The sequence below is a fragment of the Limulus polyphemus genome, unplaced genomic scaffold (assembly GCF_000517525.1).
Source record: "Limulus polyphemus unplaced genomic scaffold, Limulus_polyphemus-2.1.2 Scaffold336, whole genome shotgun sequence".
Classification (NCBI taxonomy): Eukaryota; Metazoa; Arthropoda; class Merostomata; order Xiphosura; family Limulidae; genus Limulus; species Limulus polyphemus.
Window position 1 is genome coordinate 312,766 of NW_013665946.1, and position 16,087 is coordinate 328,852.

Consider the following 16,087-nt stretch of genomic DNA (forward strand, 5'->3'; position numbering starts at 1 on the left):
GGTTAGAAATTACTTACCTTTGCACTCCATTGCATTATTCACTTGGACCACAGATTCTCTAGCTAAGAGAAAAGCTCTCCATCCTAGCCATGCAACCATAACATTACACTAACAACAAAACGTGATAAACATTCACACAAGTACGTAGAGATAGTTCCCAATATTTTACCAAACATTTTATCCATTAAGACACGACTTTTCAGTCATAACATTTGATGTGATTTGATTTGATAATTTCCTGGTTACAGAAGCTTTCTAAATAACAGTTAAGTTTGAATTTGACAGGCGTTATGTATGCCTGAATCCATTATCTCTATTGTTAGCATATTTCGTTTGTTACTTTAATTCTCTTAATTTTTTTAAGAACAAAGGTGAAGAAGACAATTGCTTAGTTTCTGAAGAACACCAGAAGAGTTTTCCAGAAGATGAACTGGATGAAATGTTGCAGGAAGAAGTAAGTTTGAACTACAAGTTCTTTGTTTAACTTGTTTTCTGTCTTGACGATTATTATAAAATGATTCTCTCTGAAGTATCTGTGTAGAATGAATATGATAATTATAATTTAGATTTAAATGTTATAAACTAGAATTACTTTTGAATAATTTTATTTAAAGCTCAAATCAGTAATGAAATAGTTGAGAAAACCCAAGTTTATGTTGTATTTTACTTTATTCAGATAAATAATTATGTATTAAAAGAAATTTTCAAATAGATATTGTAGGTAAGAGGAATTAGGTTGATGATATTTGAAAACTGAAAATATATTTTTAGATGATATATTTCATCCACGTATTGTATTTATTAAGTTACAATAAACCTTTATCATTTTTTGAAGATCTTACACTTTATGTATAGAGATTTGAGCTTGAAGCGCATTAATATTTTTTTAATTTTATTCAGAAGGTGGCCGGAACACTCATTTACATCAAAATTTTATAAATGGTGTTTTAGAATTTGAGATGGGCGATGTTGCATGTACTATTTTAAATAAATAATGGTTTTCTATTAGTTAATACTGTTAGACCTGGCTGCCAGGATTCTTGGCAGCTAACATCGCTCTTGTCATATTTTGTTCCGAAAATATAACTAGTGGATGAAATTTTTTAAAATTTGACAAAAATTTGTAAAAGTTGGTATTTTCAAAAAATAAATTATGTAATTTTTATTTTTTCTACTCTTTCTTATAAAAAAATTAGTTATTTAGTGTAGTTATTTGCACTCTGACTATGAATAGTTCACATGCAAGTTGATTTTTATATGAAGTATAAAAAATACTATTTATTATCTTACAGTTTCATATCTTATTTCCATAATCTCTAGAACCTCCATTTTGTCTGCTATATCTCCAGCTATTATCATCAACATACACTGCAATGAAATGTTTAAAATGAAGAAATGGGAATACATACATACCTTTTATCTCTTTGTAGAAGTTCTTTGAAACTTGGTTTTTAATATGAATAATTTTGCATCTTTATTTTTTCAGTTAGTTTATTTTTAATTGTTTCTGTTCAATTCTTTGTCTTTTATCGTTTCTGCAGGATATGTAAACTGGTCTGCTTGGGGCTTTATTATTACTATACGGGCACACCTGCACAGGCACTCCTTACGCTAATGAGTTGCACATGCGAATGATGCCGTCTTGATTATTCACTTTTACAATCCAGGCAACAAGTTAAACTTATAAAAATCATTAAACCTTTCAAACATGATTTTTAAAACACAAATAATACACAGTTAACTAAAATATGATAGTAAGACCTAAATACAGTTTAACTGTCTCTCTGATCATAACATATTTAGGTAAGAAACCACCATAAATGCTATACTTGATCAAGCACACAAGAATACTAAGAACAGTTACATGTATACTGTGAGGAATACTGTGTGCCAATTTCAAATTAACTGCTGGTGGAGAAAATGTATAAACTGATCTCTTTCTAATGAGTATATGCACTTGGGTCTACAAGCTGCATGTACGTAGTAGATCTCGAGGGAAAGTATAGAAGGTGGGTGTGGCACTTGTTAAGGATTGGAAAATTTATAGCTGTTTCCCAGACAAAGCGACTTGTGGACTTTGGATATCACTTGTGAAATATCTCAAACACATGTACTTTACATATACATACAGATGTAGACTGCCAGCTTATGTGGCTAGTGCTGAACCTGTGCTGAAGTTGAGATTTTTAATAGCTCATGGGTAACATGACACGAAAACTGAAGTTTAAGTATTTTTTGAAAGGTTTCTTTTGAAGTAAAGGAATTATAACTTAGATAACACAGCAATTCAAATTATAATATACATTATCATGTTCATTTCATAAGTATATAATGAAAATAAAATGGTTTAATTAAATTTTAAATATAATGCAGTATATACACAGAAAGGAATTCAAAATTGGTGCCAGGGGCCATAGAGCTAAAGATGCCAATTTCATCTGAATTGTAGAACATTTGAAGGCAACCATTCTTTTTCTGTTCTGAATGGTGTTGTTTGTTATGGAAAGAGCAACTTTTGTTAGTTATTCTCCATGTTGCTATGTAATGCAGCTTTAAATAATGAGGATATTTTTTTTTTCTTGCTTCAGAATCAGAGAAAACATGATCAGCTTGTGGAAAACATAGCCAAGCTTCTTATTTTTCATGGTTGTGATCCTAAAGAAAAGAACAAAGCAGGAGAATCTGCCTTCTCTTTGGCTGTGAAGAAGGTAAGAAAAACCTGTTACTGTAAAACACTGTAACAGAATTTTAAATGTTTTGCTATATTTAGGATAATTATAAACAGATTAACGAATGTTTAACAGGCATTTAAATGAGTCTTCTAACATAGCTCAAAAGCAATTGAAGTGACCCAAATGTGGTTGGTTTAACAATGAGGGGAATTAAAGTATTCTAGAGAATGTTTAAAAAATAAGGGATAACTTTGTTTTTCTGATATCTCTCCTAACGACAGTGAAAAAAATGTTTCAGAGAGGAGTAATTTTACGTCTGTAGAGATAACATGGTTTGGAAATTGTAGTATGTAATTTTTAGAAATCCATGTATAAACGTTTTTTTGGTGTATCAATTTTAAACATATGGTTCTTTAGTCAAATATTACTTTAATCTTCATTGTTGTTATTTACTAAATATCCACTAAAATGGGTTTCAGGGCTGTCTTGTCTTAGCCAAGGTGTTTTTAGAACATGGGTGTGAACTTACATCATGTGTAGGTGCTGTGGGTGGTACTTTACTACATTCATTCATCCAGCAGGCTTTAGACAAAGATATCTCGCCATTATTGAAAGCTTTTCTCAGTGCGGTAAGTACACCACAGAACAGATCATTTTGTTGCAACACAGTAGATTTCAACTCTAATTATGCTAATGTTTCTTCTTTCTGAAGCTTTTAAACACAGAATATGTATTCTTTGAATTTTCTTTTCAAGTGCATTAGGTAAAAAGATCTGTTGCTTTCTATAAGATGCAAAAGCTTATTATGAATGGGCTTCTAGATGGTAGGAGGTTCTATAATTATAAAATTAACAGTAGGGTATTGTGTATATACACTGTATAAGTGTAATTTATGTTACTGAATTTAATTTCTTATACTAGAAGTTGCTTAAAAATAACCTGAAAAGGACTCTTCAGTTGTTTGGTTGTCTGTTTCTGTTACAATAATATTAGTTCTGTGATTCTTGGAATGAAAATTTATTGTACACATGTTCCAGGAAAGTAAGTCACCTGATTCCTCTCCTCGTGAACTTTTGCGCCACATGGCCACGAGGTACAACAGTAATGGTCGTACACCCCTGTTAGAAGCTCTGTGGTCTCTGAAGACAACAGTGAGTTGTATTGTTTATTTGCATTGAATAAATCAGATATGTTTTTTTGTTGATAATTGTATGAACTAAGAGAATCAGAATGTTTTGTGCCACTAAAGAAGTTTAAGTCTCTTCTATTTTATGTAAGGTTTGTAGATTAAACAGTAAATTTAATTTTACTTAGTTATGATTAAGTTTTTAATTGTTCAGGTATGTTCTGTAGAAATTTTAAAGGATATTTTTGAAAGCTGAAAATTTATTTTACTAACCAGTAAAAAGCTTTTAGAAGCCAAATGTGTTTAATTCCTAAACATTTGTATGAATGTTCAACTTATTAAAATTCTTTACTTGTTTCACAAATCTTTGTGTTTCTTGACTATATTTGTTTTAATCTATCTTCTTAGTATAAACATTTTTTTGAATATTATACTGTGGTTGAGTACATTATATTAAAATGGTTTTGGATCCTCATCATGTCTGCAGTCTGTTTTGCCATGTTCAGTCATACTCCCTCTGATAACTGCGCATCTTCACAATAGCCTGGCAATATAGTTTGCATTGTGAAATGCTCTTATCTTAAGTTTGTCATGTTTAAAGCATACCCCTCCTCCCTGCTGTTCTCCATAGTCTTTATAGTATAGGAGGAGGATGTTTACTTGGAACCCATTTTAACAGTCTAATTGCACAGAAATTGATAGGCATTGCATTTGGAAATTTAACTGGCTTTTCTTCGTATTAAACAGTATGAATACCTGTTTCATTTTCCAGCTGCTTGAGGTATGCAACAGTTGAATGGGCATGTTGCTGGAACAGTTGTATTCATGAGTAGTGTTGCTTTCCAATAATTCTTGATTATATTGTTTGCTGTTGCTTGGGACACCTAGATGGCTTTTGCTACCAAAATTTATTTTCACAGATTTTAATCTTATAAATCACCACCAAGTTGTTTACCAATGATTTTAAATACAAGGAATATCCCAGTCTTGGAAATTCTAAATCCTTGATCTAAATACATCTTTATGATTTGAGTGGGAGTATATAAATGTTTTGCATCTTAATTTTCTCACTGTGGGCTTGGTCAATATGATCAACCCTGTAACCTTCAGAGTTTCCATACTATAACTTTTGACATGTTTTGTGTATCTTCACGAAAGTTGCGAGCTTCCAGGAAACATTACAAGTCTTTTGTTGTACATAAAAAATCAGTGAATATCTGGAGTCAGTGTTGACTGCTTCGAGCACAGTGATTTACATGTTAAGATTAAAAATACATTTTGTCATCTGGAAATAGTCAAACTGCATCTGCATTACCTCTAAAATCACCTAAATGATATAATTTTTTTTTCAGTAAAACTTTAGATTTAATCTGTTATTTTTTCAACCCTAACTTTGTACATACCTGGTTGATTTGACCAACCTTGTAACCACCTTAAAAAAAAAAGAGCAGAATATATCTAACTTACCTTTTTTCTTTCTAGAATGACTGTAAATTGTAACATAAAACCACAATAGTTTATCCTAAGTAGCTTAAAGCTTGTAACATTTATTGTTTTATTGACATTTGACCTGTGTCTAACTAATAATCCTGCTACACAAGTTGTAAATCACTTGATTATATTGTGTGCTGTTACTTGGGGCACCTGGATGGCTTTTGCCACCAAAAGTTATTTTCATGAATTCTAATCTTACACACTTCACTTACAATGACTGGGGAGTATGACTTACTGCAGGGCTATTTCTGGATCCTAATGCCCCAAGTTGATTTATATTCTGTTGTTTACCAATGATTGGCAAACTTGTAGCTTGTGTTATCATATCGAATTCCGTAATGCACAAGGTGCACATGAACATATCCTGTGAAGATTCTTTGTTTTTCATTATTATTTTTCATTACCTTATCTAACCTAATAAGTTTCTAATTTTATGTTGTGAAAATACTTCATTAAAATTTCTGAGTTTTTTCTACAAGTTACTCTTAGTGCTTACTAAAAGCTTGAGAAAATTTGTAAAGATACACAAAACATATTAGAAGTTTTCGTATGAAAACTTAATTTGAGGTAAATTTCTTGGTCGAATTGACCGAGCCTGTAGAGAGAGTTAAATGCCAAACAACGTCAAAATGTAGTTCTGATACATTCTGTACTACTGAGATTATATTGGCTTTTATTTTCATAAGACTTTCTAATTAACATATTCAAAGTCATATGAATATGATATACTCAACCCTCTGTATATGACATTTCATTTAATCAACAATATTTTCTTCCTTTTAATACATTTCATGTCAAAATTGATTTGGTAGTTGGTACTAGCAAAAACAAGTTATCTTACTGTTACATTATTTCAATTAATTTATTTATTTTTCCACCCAGAAAAGAACTGAATCAGTTAAACGACTTCTACACTTTATCAAAGTAAGTTATCAAATGCATTTATTTAATGAATAAAATTCAATATATATTTATTTTTCTTGGAATATAGGGCTTTTCTCCTATTTAAGATTGTATTTTACTGGTTATTATTTTTATGTGGTAGATTGTGATATGCTGTATTCAGTATGCTTGAAATTTATGCCTTGATTTTTTCCATTGTTCTTTCTTCTAAATACTATTTGTTGTTTAATGATTCACATCAAAGTGTTAATTTATATAGCTAAGGGTATTTTATCTGATCTCTATTGTGTAAAGATTCCTGAATATTGTAGCTCATTTGTTTATATTGGCTACAAATTTAAAGGAATAACACAAAAATCTTAAGAATACTATGTTTTTTGTTCCTCAAAAACCGATTTTTGGGCCATCCATAAAATTACCATATATATATACACACACACACACACACAAAATATTTGGTAATTAACAGATTTTCAGAAAAATTGTATAGATTATATTGTAGATATATTTCTTAGTGTTACTTATTATACCAAAGAACTTAGATTTTCACCTTTTTTGTGTTTTTTATTTTGGAGGTTGAGGTAGTACAGATAATTAGCTATAATACAAAGAGATTTAAGAATTGTTAAGTTGATTTAGTATTTCTCTCTCTTTATCAACAGTATGTTATTGAAATTATTTGGAAGAGTGGTATTAAGAGCAGTGGTTTATGTATTTATGAATTATATTTTCAGTTTTTGCTTGAAGATCTTTGTTCAGATGTATCAGCTTTGGTTAAAGATAAGAAAACAGGAGCAGGTTAGTAAAGAAAGAACATGTGGGTCATTTATTTTCTTTTAATTGAACATTTTTCATACATTAAAATGTTTAAAAAAAGCAAAGTTTAAATAAAAGTTAATATGTATTGTGGAATATTATTAAAATGTTTACGTTTTACATACACTTGTTGGTGATCAATTTTTACCACATTGTTTTATAGTTCATGAAAAAAATATATTTAAGACCCCCACCCCAAAAAAGAAATATTAAGTTACAATAAATAACAAAGTTGGGAACACAAACACCACATTTTCAAAATGTATGCATTATTCTTTATTTTGTCAATAAAAAAAAATAGTTAAATGCTAAGTTAAATTTTATTGGATAACTGTTTTGGGTGTATTTTTTTTTAGATGTTTGTTCAGCACTACACCTGGCTGCCAAATGTAAAGGTGGGCGAGCCACAGAAGTGTTGTTAGCCCACCGTCCACCTATTGATAACAGAGATTCAGAAGGTAGAACCCCCCTTGTCACTGCTATTGTTGCTGGAAATTATGAGGCAGCTGAGGCTTTGGTGAGTATAAATAAGTTTTATTGTGATATTGAACCATAAAGTGATTCTTTTAACTTCTTTAATCCTATGTGATTAAATGTGACACTTCGTAGTACTGATACTAGACAGAAGCATCAAAATACTGGAACTAAAATCAGCATTGCAGACATTTATTGTTTTAAATTCTTGTGTTTATGTATATTTTTTAGTGCCTTTTCATATTTGATATGCTAAATTGTGCTGTTTTTTTGATAGTCAGAATGTTTTTTTCTGTTTACAATATGCATGAAGTTTTAGTCTGTAAATATTTAGCTGTTATTTTTCTCCCAGTTATTAACAGTTAATATATGAAACTTAAATAAAGTTGTCACTTTTTTTATATTATTGATGTCAGTTAGATGAAAATTATTACTAAGGGTAAATATTGTTTAACTCTCAAATTACCAGCTTGTTTTTATACTCTTCACTACTGGTAGAGTACCACATATTGCATCATAGTGAGAAATACTGTATTTTTGCATGTTACAACACTGTGAATTAGAATTGAGTGAAATGATTAATTTTTTTTTGGATAAGACACAGGGGACCTCGGCAGAAATGAATATTATTAGATTCAGTACCTTTGATATTTCCATTTTAATTTTTTATGTGATTCTATGTTATTAGGGACAAGGAATTTGGTTCATAGATAGTTTAGGAAAATGTGTTCAAAGCGTGATTAGTAATCCTGAAGTTTTTACTAAAATGTAATACAGCATCTATGAACTTTAGTGATTTAAATTATCCGTATGTTTTTTTTTATGCTTTTGAAAAGTTAATAATCTATGAAATAAGCAGCTTAAGGCTTAATATTTGTATTTCATACAAGCCTAAATATTCGTGTTTTCGAAATATCATAAGTTTGGGTTATTCACAATATGGAATTGGTAATTTCAGCCTTGATGGCTTAAAGTAATTTATGTATGAAGCATGAAAGATGTAGTAAATATTTATATATTTCTTATTTGCACTAATGTCACTAAGTTCATAATGTATAAAGGTATATTTTTTCATAGTTATCAAAAACACTTTTGGTACTGTATTTTTTTTTAGAAAACTTCTGCATGCAATTCAAAGCTGATTGTGTAGAAATGAAATAGTGAATACCCACACAGCATTGTATATTCTTTAAAGAAGGCATTAAGACAGAGTATTTGTTGTAGGCAGGGCATGGCCTGTTGGTTAACATGCTGATCTGTACACCTGAGGGTTGCTGAAGAGAAAGAATGCACTCTGTACTTTGGGGATGCAAATGGTTTCAAGGGAAATAGCTAAATCCATTAATTGGTTGAGGAGCTCAAGAATTGGCATTGGGTGCTGTTAATTATGTCTTCCCTCTATTCTATCATTTCAAAATTAGGAATGGCTAATGCAGATAGCCTGTTTATAACTTTGCATGAATATCTGGAATAAACAAGTACTTGGTATACAAAGTTGCTCAGTTAAGCCTAATTTGGGTTAGGCTTAACTGTTAATTATTTTCAAGTTATTAATGTTTTTATATGCTGCTTGCAAAGCCTTTTAAATAATTTTTTAGGGATAGTTTTATTGATTGGACTTTTTATCACACATTATTTAAATTTAATATTGCAGTTACATTCAAGAATCTCCTTTATAGTTATGGAAAAGCTACAAAAAAATATTACAATTTTTTTGATGTTTATAGTTGATATTTAGTTATACCCATAGCTCACCATGAAATTCAGATAGTTATGGTGGACAAGTTTCCAACATTATATTTGTTTAACTTTTTATTTGGGGAGTTATTGCAATTATGATGTTAACAATAATAATGAGAATTTGAATAAATGTGTACATTTGTCTCTGTATTTATAGATCAGGGCTGGAGCAGATGTTAATATTTTTTCTGATAAAGGTGAACAAAATCTACCACCACTTCTTTTAGCAGCAAGGTAAAGAATTTACCCATTTAAAATTAGCAAAAGTGTTTTACTTTCATTAAAAGTCACTAAGGACGTTTATTATTCCTTTTTTTTTTCATAATATTAAAATATATTTTTCTGTGTCTTTTGAGCAGGATGTGTTTTTAGAGTTATGAATTAAGATGTGACACCTGGTTTCATAGATGTATACATATCACATTAGAGTTATTGGTCCAGGTTGTCCACTTACTGTCATAACGGATAACGTCTGTGGTTATAGCACCCAAATGTGTTGGGGATATCCCATCCATCAGACAGAATCCAAATGCTGATGTCAATCTAGTCAACCGTCATGGAAAATCATAAAAAAATCAATCAAATAAGGTTACGAAGCTGAGTGCTTACATCTATCTATAGACAGTGAAAGGCAGTACAAGTTGAGACGTTATGGGTGTAAGCACACAGCTTCGTACTTTTATTTGATTTTCTATGATGGCTGACTAGATTGACATCGGCGTTTGGATTTTATCTGATAGGTGGGATATATACTAAAAGCAAAATTATTTGTATTTAAATACATTTTACAAAAAAGTAGATATAAATAAATTTTTTAATTATTTTGCAGCAGCAGTAAATATTACTTCTTGTGTGTACTCAATTTTAGAATCAGTTTTTGAGTATTAGAATTATAAAATGATTGTATTCTTACTGACACAAAATTGTCTTAATTGTTCATTCTTTTACAAAATGTATCAGATCATTTTTTTTATACACTATTCTGTTTTAAGAGTAATTATTACTTAAAATAGTATGGAATTTAAAGCAAGAGTATTTAATTTGAGCCAAGATACTTGGAAAGAGAGCAAAACTGCAAAAAAAGAGTTAGCTAATATTAAAGAATTATCTTCTGTTACGCTGAGTTTAATTCTGTTTGAGAAAAAATCGTGGTGTTCATTTTTTATGCCACTCTGCCATGAAATGTTCTTTTTGGTGTTAAATAATAATTACTAAAGTTAGATTCCAACTATATAGTATTTTAAATGTATAGTATTATGTATTACATACTTTAATCAAAATGTTTGTGGGATGTTCAGAATAATCTTGATTTCAATACAAGAGGTGGATTTGTTAAATTTCTGGATTGTTACCTTTACCTTAAAAGCAAAAGATGATTTAGATATTCTCTTTTCTATTCTTGTTTTGTTTGAATTTATTTTCTTTAGCCTGGTTATTTATTTATTATTATAGAAAAGTGGAATTTGCAAAACTAGTCCCCCTGTTAGTGCAACAAAAGGCTGATGTCAATGCCATTAATCCAAAGAATGGAAACACTGCCCTTCATTACATTGTTGACATGCCTGTCTCAGGTAAAGATGTTGACATAGTTCATTTATTATATTTTCTTGGTATTTATCATATGCCTGATGCAATTTTGAATTGTATGATCTTATTCTTTTTAAAGCTGCAAACACTCATGTTTGTGTGTTTTCTTTTATTAACCAGTAGGCCTAATATTTGAAAATCCAATTAACTGCAGATTATTTTCTTTACATTTTTTTAATATTTTTCTGTTTTGGTTTCAGAATTGGAGATGTGTTGCTTATTTGTAAATCTGAATACTTATAATCCTAAAAATCAGGTTTCAATACTTTCAGTGAACAGAGCACAGATAGCACATTATAGATCTTTGTCCTTATCAACAAACAAACAAAAATAGTGTTTCAGATCTATCCTTTGTATCCCACAATTAACTGCACAAATTGCCTTTCATTGGATACCAGAATGTGTCAGTTAGGCAGTACGATCAGAAACAAAAGACTCTGTGAAATGCTTTTTCTATTTAAGTTTGATACTTTAAAAGTTATGTTTTAAAAGCTGAACGGTGATGAAAAATAAAAACCAGTAGTTCTAAAATTTGTGATAACATGTTAAATTATTTAAAAGTTACAGTTTAAATGCTGGTGAACCATTAGAAATAAATAGGCCTATAATTGGTGATGAAAATCATGTGACCTGCCTATTTTTTTCTTTTACTTCAGATTCCTTTTAAGTTGTCCATTAATAGAATTTAAATATAGAAAATTGGTTCTGTTGCAGTAAGCCTAAATTACTCATACTGTTGATGTTATATAAATTAGGCATACAGTGCACTTCTCTTATAGAACATCATTGTAATATCTTGTATTACATTTTAATCACTGCTGTTTTTGTACATGATCTCATTTTTTAATAAAAATTTATATAATAGTCAATAATTTGTAGATATTTTGTAATTTGAGCTAAAGTTACTGATTACTTTTCTTTTAAATGTGGTTCAACTTTAAAGATTGGATATTAGTTCTGGTTTAACTTTGGAATTATTCTAGGTAAATAAAAGTGAATTTAAAATGTGTAGTTAATTGTGTTAATGATCTTTGTTGTTCAAATTATGTAAATATTACTGGCTCTTTTGTGCTTCATCTTCTATATATAAAGTATTGCTATTAAAATGCAAATGTAATATTTGTTACTTTTCTTTTACTTTGTTAGATATTGTTACACCATTTAAGTTTTCCTGGGCTTAAATTTGTGGAAAGAATGCCATGAATTTTGCTTGTACAAATTAAGTACATTTCATAAAATAAAATGAAAACAGTTTGGCCACAGTTCAAGAGTTCAGTTAGCAAATTTCATTAAGTATCTTAAACCCAGTTGTAGTGTAGGTTGCAATTCCTTCATGTGTGTTACTTAAAAGTAAAGTAACTTTTTTAACATAATCTTTATAATTGTGAAAAAATAAAACTAGTGGAAAATATAAACAATGAGTAAAAATTTTAGGTTTTATGTCCACAACTGTCGTATCTGTTACAATTAATTTTTTCCAGTGGCGGACAATCAAAAGAGTGAGCACAGAGGTGGGCTTTTAATCTTTCACTATCTGCCCAAATGGTGTGCTCTTTTTGCTTTGTGTAGAATTAGGTAGACATTCTTTTATCTGACATTATTTTTATGTGTGAAATTTAGATGGACCCTAAGTTGGACACAGATCTAATGTACTGTTTGTCACTACATTATCATAACCATTATTAACTAAAATTTACTGAACAGTTTTTATGTTGATTGGTCTGTAATTTTGATAATTGGAACATGAGGTAAAGTGGCAAAAGTTGTGTGGTTACTGATCGTTAGAGCAGGAAATGATATGAACATTTAGTGTGTAGAATGCATCAAAGGACATGTAGATCTCTGTGACTTTGGGGAGGCTTAGGCTTTTATGGGCTAACACCTAGGACAAGCAAAAAAGTTTTTATTTTTTGAACTCATCTCTGCAGGTTACAGGAGAACTTCTAGAGATGGATGGACTTTTAACTTATTGATTTGATTAATCATTAATCTCAGTCTTGTTTCTAGCATATGGAAAAGAAAATTCTAGTTTACGCTGAACACCCCTCTGTTGTGCACCGTTTTTTATGTTCTTTACTATTTAAACAGCCCATTTTTTTATCCTGTTGTAATAGATATAGATCTAGTCAAGGTGCTAGTTGATGCTGGGGCAAACATTAATGCTCCGAACAGTCTTCTTCAAACCCCTCTTCATCTAGCAGTGAATAGCCATGCAGGAGGTACAGATGTGTCTTTAGATGTTCAGGACTATCTGCTGCAGAAAGGAGCTAAAGCTGATGTGACTGACAGTTTCAGAAGAATTCCACTCCATTATGCCTTCTTTAAACTTACTCGGTAAGAAAAGAAGACCTGTTAGAATTGTTAAATTGAATTGTTTCAGTACGTAAAGCTAGTTGTAGAAAGTCTAACATAAAAGAAACAGGTTAACTTCTTCAAACAGGAATTGAAATATACAGAAGGAATATGGTAACAATAGAAGCCTAGAGTTAGCTTGGGGTCACTTTCTATGAGTTTTACTGCATACGGACATCCTTTTCTGCACATGTCAAGAGGTCTTACTAAGTTACATTCAAAATTTAATTAAACTTCTTTATTATCATGGTATAAGGATGAGCTTGACATCATAATGTAGCTAATAATCGAAATTTTAATATTATATAAGTTTTAATTTCTTAATTTTGTGAGGCAATATCAAAATAAAATCTACAATTTTCTCTAGTATGACAGTTGTGGCATTTTCTCTCTAGGCTTCTCTTCTCTAATTTATTTAACACCCCTCTAAGAAGTATGAAATGTAATGTAAATTACTCAATATAACATTGTTATTACTCGGGCAAAGCACAATTTGTATAGCCTTTAATCTTATTTGGTTACAGAGCCATAAACTAGAAAGTCAGACTTCTCTTGTCATGCCCACCTGTAACATCCTCTCTTTCAGAAATTTCCAATAGTTCTCTCTGTTGTTTAATACTATATTATTTATAACCAATAGAAAATCAAGGTTTGAATCTATCAAATGACATATTATATTATGTTGGTTTTGGTACAGAGAATTGTCTATTTTGCTTCCAGTTCAAACTTTATTCCCACGGGAAATACATCAACTGGCTTAGCTGAATTTTTTACAGCTACTGTTGCATAATTGGAAGGCCAGAAAGATTGTGATAGTCATAGGACATATCTGCTTTTGACCTGGTATTATTCTGTGTTCTTTAGTGTATTATTTAAATAAAAAGTATTTAGTATAGTAGTACCCATTAGTATAAGAAAGTGGGGTTAAAAAACAAGAGCTGGATAAGTACTTTATTTTTTCTTTTTCATGTGCACAGTTTATTTATTTAATATTATAATGTAAAAATTCGAAATTTTTTAGGTTAGATCAGATAATATGAATAATATTAATAAGGAAAATTTTTCTTGAGGTATGCTCACGAGCAATTCACGAGTTGCCCTTGCATTATGTAATTCGATAAGTTAATGTAATGTATGGTGGTAATATTAGTTTGACATGTGTAAAGGACAATAAAACAAGTAGAAACAGATGTATACTGTTACAAGTTTAAAGCTATTTAGAATAAACAGATGTAGTTTCATGACACAATTTGAAGTCATTCTAGAAAAAAAAGGTAATTTAAATTTTTTTGGGGTGGTTACGAGGTCAATGAAATTGACCAACCTCGTATATTTTTAGGGTAGAGAAAATAGCAGATAAAATATAGATTTACTGAAGAAACTTGGAAATTTATTTACGAGATTTTAGAGATTACGCAAATAAAATTTGAGAATTTGTAGGTGAAGAAAAATATTTTTAATCTTAACATGAAACTCACTTTGCAGTCGTAGCAGTCAACACTTTGGCTTCACATGTTCATGTAGAAAGTTTTAGTAAAAATACTTCATTAAAAAATTCTTAATTATTACTGAAAGCTTTCAAAATTACGTGAAGATACACAAAACATTAAAAGTTATAGTATGGAAACTGTAATGGTCAGTTTGGAGTCATGAACTCAGCCATTTTGACTGAACCTGTAGTGAGAGTGTTAAGATACAGACTGTCATTGTAAACTAATCGTGTATTTTTTGATTAATAGAACAATAATTTTAATCTTATAGATAGCATAATTCAGCAGTTTCTCCATACTTTTAATTATATTTTAATTTTTTATTCTGAAAGCAACCAAAACCAAAGTGACTTTACACGTGTTGGTTCAGACAGTGAATGGTGTTTTTATAAGTGAGGGAAGGGAAAGATAATTTACACTACCCCTGATTTTATTTTCTGAAAAATATAGAATTTTGTAGCTTCTTTTTACAGCAGTATATTAATTGTGTGATGGATGAGGATTTGTTTTAATTCTTGCAAATATTTTGGATGAGGATTTGTTTTAATTCTTGCAAATAATTGGGCTGTTCTTTCAGGTTGCTGATGTGTCTAATTAGGAAAAAGAAACATATTTTTGCATATTACAGTGTGACTGACAAGAAGAGGGATTTCATTGTTTTTTGCAAGATTGATTTGTTTGTTTGTGATATGTGAATATAACGTTGTCCATCTTGCTTTTACATTTGGCCACTGTCTCATCTAAACAGCTAAATTGATTGGAACTTTTTCCCCAGGGAGAATAATTCTTTCCACAAAGACCCAGTAGAATTGGTGGATCTCCTGACCAGAGCTATGGGAGCTTGCCCTGTTGACATAGCTGATAATAATGGACAAACACCATTACACTTAGCTGCTACTTGTGGAGCAACCATTTCCTGCATGCTTCTTGCTCAGGTTAGTTTGTATAATTTCTGAAGGATGGATGTAGGATACATTCTGTGTTAAAGTGAATTTTTATAGTGTTCTTAGATTACAATCAATATCAAATTTAAAATGTTATTAGAGTTAAAATCACACTGGCAGGTTTTTATTAAAGTTATATTTGCTTCCATTTATAGAAAATGAAGATACTTGACGTGAAAGATAAAATGGGAAACACCCCTTTAGGCCTGTCTGTGTTAAACAAACATGAAGGGTAAGATTTTGTAATTGTTTCTTTTACTGTGTTAAGCAAACATGAAGGGTAAGATTGTGTAATTGTTTCTTTTACTGTGTTAAACAAACATGAAGGGTAAGATTGTGTAATTGTTTCTTTTACTGTGTTAAACAAACATGAAGGGTAAGATTGTGTAATTGTTTCTTTTACTGTGTTAAACAAACATGAAGGGTAAGATTGTGTAATTGTTTCTTTACTGTGTTAAACAAACATGAAGGGTAGTATTGTGTAATTGT

At 30.3% G+C, this 16,087-nt stretch overlaps 1 protein-coding gene across 5 annotated transcripts in view; it reads left to right on the forward strand.

The window, feature by feature from the left end:
- Positions 1–16,087, forward strand: part of LOC106457476 (tankyrase-like protein) — a 167,279-nt gene that overhangs the window by 99,465 nt on the left and 51,727 nt on the right. For all 5 annotated transcript variants that reach the window (XM_022383427.1, XM_022383428.1, XM_022383425.1 and 2 more), the window contains 12 exons: positions 365–454; positions 2,589–2,708; positions 3,152–3,301; positions 3,710–3,823; positions 6,175–6,216; positions 6,930–6,993; positions 7,368–7,528; positions 9,383–9,459; positions 10,678–10,796; positions 12,927–13,146; positions 15,430–15,589; positions 15,754–15,830. In XM_022383427.1, coding sequence (XP_022239135.1) covers positions 365–454; positions 2,589–2,708; positions 3,152–3,301; positions 3,710–3,823; positions 6,175–6,216; positions 6,930–6,993; positions 7,368–7,528; positions 9,383–9,459; positions 10,678–10,796; positions 12,927–13,146; positions 15,430–15,589; positions 15,754–15,830 — 1,394 coding nt within the window. The remainder of the gene's footprint in view (positions 1–364; positions 455–2,588; positions 2,709–3,151; positions 3,302–3,709; positions 3,824–6,174; positions 6,217–6,929; positions 6,994–7,367; positions 7,529–9,382; positions 9,460–10,677; positions 10,797–12,926; positions 13,147–15,429; positions 15,590–15,753; positions 15,831–16,087) is intronic.